Raw genomic sequence first — 12,714 nt, 5'->3', positions numbered from 1 at the left:
CTGGACAACAAAGCGAGATCCGCCCCTCCCCATTAATTAAAGAATAACAATAAATTTTAGAAATGTGAATCCCTAGTTTCTCACTCTCCCTCATGCTCACTTTTCATGCAACTTGCTTGGAGACCTTCTCTCCCTCGGGAAGCAGAGGCGGAATTTGCAGGAAGGAAACGCGCCCACGTGCTTCCCAGCGTGAGCACCCAGGGAGGGCCTCCCCTGCCACCCCCGGCCCACATGCTGGGGGTGGGGAGCGTGGATGGGCCTCGCGGGTGGGCTCATAAAGGGCTTCAGCACCCAGGGGAGCTGGCGGCCGCTCGCAGAACAGGCGCGCCCCCCCACGGCCCCACGGCCCCCGTAGCGGGACCTGCACCCATGGAGGAGGAGGCGTACCTGCAGTACTACATGGATCAGTGCACCACCCAGGTGAGCCTGGACGCCGCTGCTGCCCCAGGTCACGCCCGAGTCCCTGCCGGTTGTGAGTGCCCAGTCCTGTGTGCGGCAAGGGCTTTGCCACCCTCGTTTCTTCCAAAGTTCAGGCGACCTTCAGAAGTGGGCCGAGCACCCAGCCTTTCAACTGGACGTTGGAAGCTTGGAGAAGTAAACTGTTCGGTCAAGGTTGCCCATGAGAACTCATACCTGGTCTAGAGCTCCCTCACCAGATTGGTTCACGTATGCACTTGAGATAGATAGGGTCTCGCTCTGTTGCCCAGGCTGGAGTGCAGTGGGCAACTGTATCTCACTGCAGTCTCGACTCCGGGGCTCAGGTGACCCCTGTGTCAACCTTCCAAGTAGCTAGGGCTATAGGTGTGTGTTGCCACATCGGCTAACAGTTTGCTTTTCAGTTTTTTTGGCATAAGACCCGGCACGGTGGCTCTCACCCGTCACCTCAGCCTAGGCTATACAGCAACACAGCATCTCTGCAAGGTGTTTTAAAACTGGACAGGTGTGGCGGTGCACGCCTGTAGACCCAGCTACTCGAGAGACAAGGTCGGAGGATCGCCTGAGCCCAGGAGCTTGAGGCTATAGAGACAGGCCTTCTCTAAGTTACCGGGCTGGGTCGCCAGATTAAACTGTCTGCCCTAGTACTCGAGGAACACACACACACACACACACACACAGAGTTTGCTTTGTGCTTGCAGTAGTGGTCTCCGGTTCCAGCCAGCCTCTGCTTCGCTACGGTGTTAACACCAACAATAGACCTCGAGAAATAGTCTTTCTGCAGGAGTTGGTGGCCACTACCTTTGCTAACAAGTGGACTGGAAACACCTGTAGCTTCTTTTGGTTAACGAGTATGTTTTCTTGCTGATTTAAAAAGGAAAATCTTGACTCACGTCTATGCATCCCAGTACTTTGTGACGTCAAGGCAGAAGGATCACTTGAGGCCAGGAGTTCAAATCCAGGCTGGGCAACAGTGAGACCCCCACCCCCACCCCCCGCCACCATCTCTACAAAAGTTTAAAAATTAGCTGGTTGTGGTAAAATGCACTTGTAGTCCCAGCTACTTGGGAGCTGAGGCTGAGGCTGGATAATAGATTGAGCTCAAGGTTAGAATTGAGCCATGATCCGGCCACTGTGCTCAAACCTGGGTGACAGAGCAAGACCCTGGCTCAAATAAAGAAAGAAGCTTTAGCGCCAAGTACTGTAGAAAAGAGAGTCTCAAAAAAAGCAAGACAGCAACCGTTTTATGGGAGACTTTGAAGCAACAGTGATGGGTGCTGAGGCAGGCACAGTGACATCCCACAGCAAAAGAGCCCACGCAGGAAAGGTTCTGAGAAGATGAGTTGATGCTGTAAAACCTGTTCAGCACCACAGTTCTCCAGATGTGAGGCCAAGAATGCAATGAGCGGGCATCCCTGCAGACTCTGTGGTGTGTCCCCAGGAATCAGCTCGGCAGGGAGCTGCCAAGGCTTTAGGGCCTTGAGATATCACCTCCAGTAGCTCAGTGAATTCCCTGAGGGAGTGGCGCTCCCCTGGGTAAGAACTCTGACTCAGCTAGAATCCAGCTGTGATGGGAAAGAGGGAGGGAGACCCTGGCTGTTGCGGGGTGTAGTGCACACTGACTGATGAAATCCTTTCCGTCGAGGACAGGGGAGGCCAAGGTCCCGCGGCTCCACTTCACTTCTTTCAGGGCCGCCCTGTGGTTGAAGGTGGGGAGACATGATGGCTCATTTCCTGTTCTAAATCAAAATCATATTTCAAGCGAGTAGCTTCATTTGTCTAAGCGTTACCCTTAAATAATTAGTCACCCCTGCCATCTGCTGGACTCGTGATAACAGCACAATTCAGATGTGTCCAGACACGGTGTGTTAGGTCAGGCAGCGTTGTGCTGAGTTGTATTTGTGATCGGTCACCTGCCAAAAGAGAGATCTTCTTGAGTTCATCTCGCAAGCTGCACTGGAAATCTGGAAGCCAGGCCTGCAGCCTGGGCGAGGCAGGTGGTGAGGCTTGTACCAAGAGAATGGGTTTTCCGGGTAACAGAGCCGGTGACCTTGACATTAGCTGTTTCCCAGGTGCACACCTACCTTGGCTTCTGGGCCATGGTAGCTGAGCAGCCTTCCCTGGGCTGGAAGCACAATACATTGATTTAAACTGTTCTTAACGTTAAGATTCCAATAAGCATTTTCGTATTGTAAATTCATGTATTTAGGAGGTTTTCTTTTTTTCTTCCAAATCACTTCATACCTGAGAACAGAAGGTCCAACGCAAGGTCTTTAGTGAGGCTTGATTAGCATTCAAGACTATATCTTAACCTTCCTTCATGGATTTGCTTTAAAAATATAAACGGAAAACTCCAAAACGTAGTTAAGTCAACCAAAGTTTATAATTAAATAGCGCAGTATATCTGTTGTCTTCCAAGTGTGCACAGTTTACAGCATGCTTGCTCAATTGCCTCTATGATAATATTGGATTTAGAGAGTGGCAGCTCACCAGGGACCTAACTAAAGTAGGAAAGCGTTTATGGAAAATGCTTTCTCTGCATTTTAAGAGATACTTTCCTGTTTCTACTAAGTGTGCTTTGTAACTCTGTAAGACAATCTTACTGGTACTTTGTAGAATGAGGCAAGGCATGCATGTAAGCCCCTTGAACTGCCTCTTATCTTGAACACAATACCTGCCTGCCACAGTGGTACAGGAAGTCCCCAACATACAAATGAGTTCATTCTGAGAGCATGTTTCTAAGTCCAATTTGTTGTAAGTCCGACAAAGTTAGCCTAGATGCCCAACTCACCCGATCAGCTATAGAGTACCGTACGTACTTGACAGGCTATCCTGACACCTGGTGGAGAGAAATAATACATTAAAAAACACAAGTGTGCATCATTAAAGTACATAACTTGAAGGTTCGTGTATAGGGGACTTACTGTGTCCCTTTGGTGTAATGTGCTGTTCTTTTGTTGTGCTTTGTTTGTCTGTTTTGGGACCTGCCTAGGATGCCCTTGCCCCACCTGGGACTCCCCTGCTCAGCCCAGTTGTGCCTTATGATGTGTACACACCTAATGCATACATTCCAGAGAATGCACTGAATTCACATCTTGAACTCCAAGAAACAACGGGCGATTTCTCATCTGTGGATCTTAGCTTCCTACCAGATGAACTGATCCAAGACAGTAAAGACCAGACCGTCACTGGAGGCAAGCATGACACAGAAGAAAAGTGTGAACCTCAAAGTGAACAAAGCAGGTCGCCACCACCCAGCACACAGGACTCTGGGCTGGTCTTAAACAGCAGCAGTGCATCAAGTTCCCATTCATTTCTGCACCCTGGTGATGCAGACGCAGTCCAGCCCTTTCCTGAGAAACCCACCTCCAGCAGCTTGCCTCTGGCATCCTCAACTCCCATGACACCGATGACCCTGGTTTCGGAATGTTGTGGGATAGTGCCTCAGCTGCAGTAAGTTTATCCTTTTCTTTCCATTGAGCAATGCTTCTGGATACATGTTCTATGTGCCCGGATGCGATGGCAACTAATTTCAGGATGGTAGCGTAGGGGAGAGACCTTCGGATTGCATTGTTTGTTTTTTCAGTTCTTCAGAGATTGTGGCTTTAGACAATTTGATTATCTGTAAAATGAAGCACTACTTCTTGATCCTTTAAAAGGGTGTTGATGATTAATAGATACACTCTAGAAAGACTGTATCATTGATACTAAAGCACTGAAGTTCCTGAACATTATGGCCGGGGTTGGATAAACACAAAGGGCATAAAGAGGTAAAATCGAATTTGATTTGCACAAATTTGATTCAGAGTTGTACTTCTATTTTGAGGCATTCTTTTGTAACGGATCTAAAGCTGAATTTTAGGCGGTCAGTCATTACATTTCAGAAACTGGTATTCATGACTTCGTTTGGGGACTTTATATTTTACTAGGGACCATGTCACTGTTTATTCACATCCGTAATAATTCTCCCCCTCAGAAGTTGCTAAGGCACAACATATGAAATTAGGAAATGCACATGTTATTCTTGTCCGTTCTTCTTTTTTAGTCTTTATATGTGACTTACCTTTCTAAATTTACTTTTCTTCAGGAATATAGTTTCTACTGCAAACCTGGCCTGCACATTGGATCTAAAGAAAATAGCTTTGCATGCAAAAAATGTAGAATATAACCCAAAGGTAAGGTTTCTCGGTAGTCCTCTCAGCAACTAGCTTCTCTGTAGATTTTCTTTCCTTCCTATGATCATGATATTGAGTCTTTCCTTTGTTTTGTTTTCTCTTTTGTTTAATTTCTTTTTTTTTCTTAATCGTAATGTGGGTCTCACTATGTCGCCCAGGCTGGTATTGAACTCTTGGCCTCAAGAAATTCTCCCACCTCAGCCTCCCAAAGTGTTGGAATTACAGGCAAGAGCCACGGCACCTGGGCTATTTTTATTTTCTCTTTAAAAGAAGAATTGTTTTTAAGTGAAAAAGCTTTTGGTTAACTCCTAACGTTAATCATTTCACTCTCTGCTTTATCATTATAAAAAATAATCCGGCTGGGCTCAGTGGCTCCCGCCTATAATCCCAGCATTTTGGGAGGCCAAGACAAGAGGATCGTCTGAGCCCAGGAGTTCCAGATCAGCCTGGGCACCACAGCGAGACAAGTAAAAAACTTAGACAGGCGCGGTAGTGTGTGCCCGTAGTCCCAGCTACTTGGAAGAATGAGGCAGAAGGATCACCTGAGCCTAGCGGGTTGAGGCTCTGGTGTCCATGATTGTGACGCTGCACTCCATTCTGGACAACAGAATTTAAAAAACCCAATTCATTCCCTGTACTGAATAAAGTAACTGAGTAGTTCCTAAAAGTTAAGACCTTTTCCTTTTCAGTATCACTATTTTCAGCCTGGCTGTTGGGACACTGGCTTTTTAAAAATGCCTTCATATTCTTGGAAATACTTTCTTCTAAATGTTGTCTCAGGTGGCTGACACTTGTGTATTTCTTCATTTACCCTTTATTTTATTTGAGAAAGTCATATTGTTTAAAGTTCAGGCCTCAACTTCCTACGATTCAGGAATTTTTTTTATCCCCTCCAAGTTTAGTAAAATCTATCCTTTCTTGTGTCCTGCCAGGGTCAGGCATCCCATTTTCAGTGACCTCTTTACTTAGGGGAACTGGATTTGTCAATCCAATCAACCTTTCATGATTTGCCATCCTCTGGACTTAGGAGTACAAAGATGAGTAAGACTGGGCTCCTACTGAGAAAAGCCTCCCTGGCATCAGTGGTGGAGGATTTATCCAGTTAGGTAAAAAGGGCCACATTAGTCAGAGCCTAGAAAGCATCCACTCTGCCATTTTCTGTGTCATGTTGGCGGTTAATAATGATTTTGTTTCCCTGTGCACTGAATAGAAATCATAATAGACTCAATTTAGTTCTGTCATGGAGATAAACGGGATACACACTGTAAAGCTCTTAGCAAAGGGCCTGAAACATGACAGTTACTGATATTCTCCTTAACAGTTATTGGAATTGTTTGTACATGCTGGCGAGTGCATTTTAACTATAATCACGTTTGTTAATGTGGGGAGAAGAGACCCAGACATCATTTAGTGTTTCCATGCAATCTCTCTCTCTTCAAGACTCATATCTGGCTCCTTTTTTCCACCGGGATAATGTCCTCTCCTACGTACACAGAGATTGAATGCTGTCATCATGAGGATCCGAGAGCCCAGGACGACAGCCCTCATATTTAGCTCTGGGAAAGTCGTCTGCACTGGAGCCAAAAGGTATGGGAATCGTCCTTCCACCCTCACCAGACAGAAAGTTTAGTGTGTAAAGCAAGGAAGCATTATCTTTCCTGAAGAGTTGATTCCATAAAATGCCAAATTTGGGGTTAAAAATCTTGTAATACTGACTTATATGCCCCATTTACAGTCCCCCCAACCTATTAAGCTGAGGCTGTTACCACTTTTTTCTTTTTTGAGTCGAGGTCTCACTCTGCCACCCAGGCCGAGGTGCAGCAGCACGATCACAGCTCACCGCAGCCTAGACCTCCTGGGCTCAGGGGATCCTTCTACCTCAGCCTCTTGAGGAGCTGGGACTACAGGTGCACGCCAGCATACCCGGCTAAGTTTTCAATCTTTTATTGTAAAGATGACATCTGGCTATATTGCCCAGGCTGGTCTCAGACTCCTAGGCTCAAGTTATCATCCCGCCTCAGCCTCTTGACGTGCTGGGATGACAGACATGAGCCACCATGTTTCTAAGCTTGTTTCTAAGGTGCAAATTTTGTTTTCCTTTGAGTTGGAGTCATATTCCAACACCCTCGATTTGATGGGCTCCAGTGATCCTTCCACCTCAGCCTTCCAAGTAGCCGGAATTACAGGCACGCGCTACCACGTGTGGCTTTTTTATTTTTTTATTTTTAATTTACCGTAGAGCCGAGGTCTCGCCAAGTTGCCTGGCTGGTCTTGAACTCATGGGCTCAGGCAATCCTCTTACCTTGGCCTCCCAAACTGCTGAGATTATAGGTGTGAGCTACTGCACCTGGCCGCTATGGAAACTTTTAACAACTAATTGTTTCCATAGGAACTTCTGTGTCCTTTTAGGACGCCTGCTGTGATGTGATGTCCTACACAGCTGAAACTACGGGATGATGGAAACTTCTGAAATTTGAGCTTATTTACTTTTGGGGGAAACATTAACACGTCAGTTAGGCCAAACGTGGTTGTTCAAAATGGAAGCCATGTATTTCACTGCTAACGTGGGGACGTGGCTTTGCCAAGGGCATTTCAGGAATTAGAAGTGGGTGGGGAGAGCCAGGTGTGGTGGTGCCTGCCTGTAGTCCTAGCCATTCGGGAGACTGAGGTGGGAGCATCCCAGAAGTTCGAGGCTGCCATGAGCGTGATTGTGCCACTGCACTTCAGTCTGTGAGACCCCCGTCTGAAAACAAAAAGTGGGTGATGAGAATCCACATTAATTAAGGTGAGGTGTATATGAAGTAATGAATGCACAGGAGAGGGGCAGTCTTGGTGAGAGATCTAGGCAAGAGAAGCGGACACTCCCATTGGTCCAGGCAGACAAGTTCCAAAGGGTTTTTCCTCTAGATGACAACAGGGGCAGCCCGAGAGGAGTGTGGGATTCACCTGATTCACCTGCCAAGTGCCCCCATTCTGGAAAGCTCTGCTGTGCACTGTATTGTTCTGGCATGACAGTCGAAGAGAATCTCATGACAAAGGAAGCCTGGACTCTCAGGACTTCACCTTCTCCAGGAGGATCTAGGGTTTGAGTGGGACAGACACCATGAGGACATGGCCACAAAGCAGCCGAATTTTTCCCTCTCCTTCCTCTCCTTCCTCCTCCTTCTCCTTTTCCCTCCCTTTCTCTCCTCCTCCCTTTCCCCCCTTTCTGTCTTTTCTCTCCTTCTCTGTCTCTTCCTCCCTGTCTTCCCTCTCCCCCTCTCCCTCTCTATTTTCTTAAGAAACAGAATCTCACTCTCTTGCCCAGGCTGGAATGCAGTGGGGCAATCATGGCTCACAGTAGCCTTGACCATCTGGGATCCAGAGATCCTTCCACCTCAGCCTCCCAAGTAGCCGGAACTACAGGCACATTCCACTGTGCTCCACTAGAAGTTTTTTCTTGTGTTGGGTATGATTTGAATAACAATGTGTGAGAAAGCATGGGCAAAACTGGGTAGGTTTTGAGGTTTTTGTTTTTGAGGCTGGGTGTCTGTCGCCCAGGCTGGAGGGCAGTGGCACAATCACAGCTCACCATGACCTCGACCTCCTGGGCTCAGAAGATTCTTCTGCCTCAGCCTACTGAGTAGCTGGAACCACAGGCATACACCACCACACCCGACTGATTTTTTGTTGCAATGTGCTCTCACTATATCGCCCAGGCTGCTTTTAAACTCCTGGGCTCAAGTAATCCTCCTGCCTCGGGCTCCAGAAGTGCTGGGACTACAGGCGTGAGCCACTGTATCTGGCAGAGGTTTTGAGGCATTTTCATATGGTTATTTTTGGACAGTTCATCCCATGAAGCCCCAAGAACTGATGCCTTGTCTGGGCTGCTCAGCACATATCTCACCACCTCGTGTGGATTTTTCTGTACGTGTGTGTCCTTATTTTGGTGGTTCTTCCCACCTAAATGGCACACACTTGGAGACCCGAGAGATGGTTCTTAAACATTAGTGAGCACCGCGATGACTGCTGGACCCCACCCCCAGAGATTGTGTGTGGCTGGGTGGTACATGGCACGTCACCTTTCTAACAAGTTCCCAGATGATGATGCTGGTCTAGGGGTACACATCTGGAGATCCAGTGGAAATAATCTTATCAAATAGCATTTTAGTAAGAAGAACCTTAGAGATGAAAGATGATAAATTAAGTCAAGAATGTGTTTGTGGTTCCGTTCAACAACCGTGCATCGTACAAGACCGTTTACAAGGTGCTCAGGACACAAGGATGGGGGGTAAGGCCTCCTCACAGAGCTTAGTTTCGCCGTAAACATTGAAAGATAAGCACGGTGCTGATGGTAACAATACAACCAAAAAGAATGCAGTTCAGCAGTCTAGGGACATGTCATGAAGACATCTCTCAACATGTGTCTCTCCTCAGTGAAGAGCAGTCTCGACTCGCAGCGAGAAAGTATGCTCGTGTGGTGCAGAAGCTTGGGTTCCCTGCCAGATTCCTCGACTTTAAAATCCAGAACATGGTTGGGAGCTGTGATGTGAGATTTCCCATTCGGTTGGAAAGTTTGGTGCTAAACCACCAGCAGTTCAGTAGGTATGACAGTTACGTGGCTTCCCTTTGTGTTTACCAGGATATGTGAGTGATGTTTTGGGCTTCTAAGAGAATGTATGTTTCAGAGAAATTGGGATCATATAAAAGGTGGAACATGGTAGGCGAAAGAGTTAAGGTGCTGTGTTTGCATCCTCAGAGGTTATCCTATGTGCCCTGTTTTGTTGTTGTTGTTGTCTGTTTTGGTCAGGGGTTCACTCTGTTATTCAGGCCGGAGTGTGCAGTGGCACAATCGTGGCTCACCACAGCCTTGAACTCCTGGGCTTAGGCGATCCTTCACCTCAGCCTCCGAATGGCCGGGAGTGCAGGCCACAGTGCCCGGCTAATTTTGTATTTTTTATTTTGCAGAGATGAGGTCTCACTATGTTGTCCACATTGGTCTCAAACTCCCGGGCTCAAGTAATCCTCCTGCCTCAGCCTCTCAAAATACTGGGATTACGGGAGTGAGTCACCACACCCAGCCAACTCAATCTTTTGAAATAGTGATCAATGAACTTAAATTGCATAGGTAACACTGGACGACTTACTAGAATACATCCCTGGCTGTGCTTTGTCACCAGAGATTTCGCTTGAATTTGCTGTCCTAAAAAGCTCAGTGGTGATGTCAGAGGCCCACACACGAAGACCCACTGATCTGTAGATTTTGTAAAACAGGCACAAGTGGCTTGATGGCATTAGCAAAAGAGTTGGGGTTTGAGATGGATAAGTGAGAAGGGGCTGACCACCGGTGAGGGGGACAGGGATGGGGAGAAGTCAAAAAAGGATGGCGGTAGCACATTTTAGGAAAGCAGTCCTATCTGGTGTTGTCCTGATTTTTCGGTGGGGCGTGTGTGTTGGTGGTGGTGTGTGTGTGAGTGTGACTGCAGCCCCATCACAATCGGTGTATTCCTGTCCCCCGGGATATCTCTAGCCCTCCTGACTTCTCCCAACTTGCCGTCTCCACAGCCAGTGCCTCCACCCTCTCATAGCTGCTCTGGGGCTTCTCCACCCCCTTGGGACCTCCCTGAGCTGGAGGTTGATCAACACCAAATCCCTCTGCCCCCTGGGGTGGACACATGGGCAAGGCTCTTGACCTGGCTCTGATGCCCTTCAATTCTCTTGAACGAACTTCAGCCTAAGTCCTTTCATGCCACATCTTACCCTCTCTCTGCCATAGAGCAGTTCGTCCTGTTTGATAGCGTGCATGGGGTCCTGTAGCGGGGCATTCCCTGTCTTGTGTTGGTGTGCCTTTTATACTTGATCTGAGGTGTTAAAAATGGCTTTGCTTTTTCTAGACTTCTACAAAAGTTTAGTTTACATGGATTGGAAAATATGAATGAGTTTCCATTTATAGACACAATCCTGAATTCTAAAACTTAGGCTAGTTTAATTTTCTTTCTTTATATACCGCCTGTCCAAAAGACAAATAGCAGCAGTCTAGAAATTTGTTGCTGTTGTTGTTGTATCTGCTAAGCACATTTAACTTTAACAGTTCATAAGGGCATACACAATGTGTTTATTTGGGGGAAACCTGGAAAATCCAGTCTTTTTAGCAGACTTGTGTGAAAAGACAGGGAACGTTTAATCACCAAGATCTTCATATAAAATTAAATCAGATGCCTGAAGTCGCCACTATTTCTAATAACCTAGGATGGGTTGCACTTGAAAAACATATTGGGATCAAAAATTGTGTTCTCGACTGCCACAAGAAATTACTGAGGACACGCAAGACTCTGTTTCCTCGAGAGAGCAAAAAGGTTTTTGGTAAAACAGCTAACTTGTTTGCAGCTTCTCTAATATGCACGCTCATATATAGGGTCTTGAATGTTATGGGAAAGGAGTTGAATCATGTAATTTTTAAGGTCTTTTTTTTCTTTTATGTCTTAACAGTTACGAACCTGAACTGTTTCCTGGCCTTGTTTATAGAATGGTAAAACCACGGATTGTGTTGCTCATCTTTGCATCTGGGAAAGTTGTGTTGACAGGTAAGTGCTGATTTCAGACTGTCCTCAAACTCAGTAACTGTGCGTCTGCGTTGCTTACTCTTTTAAATAGGCTTTTTTACCATGAGAAAGTATTTCTTGCTCTTACAGAATACCGAGAACGGTGAAATGTAGAAGGAATATCGCATCACCCATAGGGCCCACTCCCTAAAATTTTTTTTCACACTTCTAGGTCATTTTGGAGTACATGTCACCTTGACATCTTGCCATTTCATATTTCATTTCACATTCATTTCATTTTTCACATTTGATTTCATTTTTCACACTTCACATTTCATATTTCACACTTCATTTCATATTTCATTTCATTTCATATTCCATTATATTTCATTTCATTTCATTTCACACTTCACATTTCACACTTCGTTTTATATTTCACACTTCATTTCATATTCCATTATAATTCATTTCATATTTCATTTTATTTCACTTTTCATTTCATCTTTCATTTCATATCATTTCATTTTCATATTTCATTTCGTTTTCATATTTCGTTTCATTTTCATATTTCGTTTCATTTTCATATTTCGTTTCATTTTCATTTTTCATTTTCCTATTTCATATCTCATTTCACTTCATATCTCATTTCCTATTTCACCTCATTTCCTATTTCACCTCATTTCCTATTTCATCTCATTTCCCTTTTCATTTCCCTTTTCATTTCACTTTCCATTTCATATTTCATTCCATTCCACTTCATATTTCATTTCACTTCATATTTCGCTTCATATTTCATTTCATATTTCATATCATTTCATATTTCATATTTCATTTCATTTCACTTCATATTTCATTTTACTTCATATTTCATTTTACTTCATATTTCATTTTACTTCATATTTCATTTCACTTATTTCATATTGCATTTGATATTTCATATCATTTCCTATTTGATTTCCTACTTCCTATTTCCTATCATTTCATTTCATATTTCATTTTATTTCATATTTCATATTTCATTTACTATTTCATATCATTTCATATTTCATATCATTTCATATTTCATTCCAATCCATTTCATATTTCATTCTGTTTCATATTTCATTTCATATTTCATTCCATTTTTCATATTTCATTTCATATTTCATTTATTTCATTTTTCATTTCTCTTCATTTCATTTTTCATTTTATTTTTCATTTCCTATTTCATTTCATATCTCATTATATTTCATTTCATTTCATATTTCATTATATATTTCATTTTTCATTTCATTTTTCATTTATTTCATTTTTCATTTCTCTTTTCATTTTTCATTTTATTTTTCATTTCATATTTCATTTCATATTTCATTGTATTTCATTTCATTTCATATTTCACGTTCCATTTCATATTTCATTTCATTTTTCATTTATTTCATTTTTCATTTCTCTTTTCATTTCATTTTTCATTTTAGTTTTCATTTCATATTTCATTATATTTCATTTCATATTTCATGTTTCTCTTCATTTCTCTTTTCATTTCTCCTTTAATTTCTCATTTCATTTTTCATTATATTTCATTTCATATTTCATTCCATTCCATA

General features: G+C 44.1%; 1 protein-coding gene across 1 annotated transcript; it reads left to right on the top strand.

The window, feature by feature from the left end:
• Window positions 1-231: 231 nt before the first annotated feature.
• Window positions 232-11,396, top strand: LOC103251388 (TATA box-binding protein-like protein 2). The gene is made up of 6 exons (XM_008049968.2): window positions 232-420; window positions 3,428-3,888; window positions 4,523-4,610; window positions 6,106-6,197; window positions 9,027-9,194; window positions 11,079-11,396. The coding sequence occupies exons 1-6, from the start codon at window positions 232-234 to the stop codon at window positions 11,182-11,184; spliced, it is 1,104 nt and encodes a 367-aa protein (XP_008048159.2). The 3' UTR covers window positions 11,185-11,396.
• Window positions 11,397-12,714: the final 1,318 nt, after the last annotated feature.

The sequence above is a fragment of the Carlito syrichta genome, unplaced genomic scaffold (genome assembly GCF_000164805.1).
Source record: "Carlito syrichta isolate Samal-C Ts95f unplaced genomic scaffold, Tarsius_syrichta-2.0.1 Scaffold57203, whole genome shotgun sequence".
Classification (NCBI taxonomy): Eukaryota; Metazoa; Chordata; class Mammalia; order Primates; family Tarsiidae; genus Carlito; species Carlito syrichta.
Note: the sequence above shows the minus strand (reverse complement) of the source record. Positions and strands in the feature narration are given on the sequence as shown.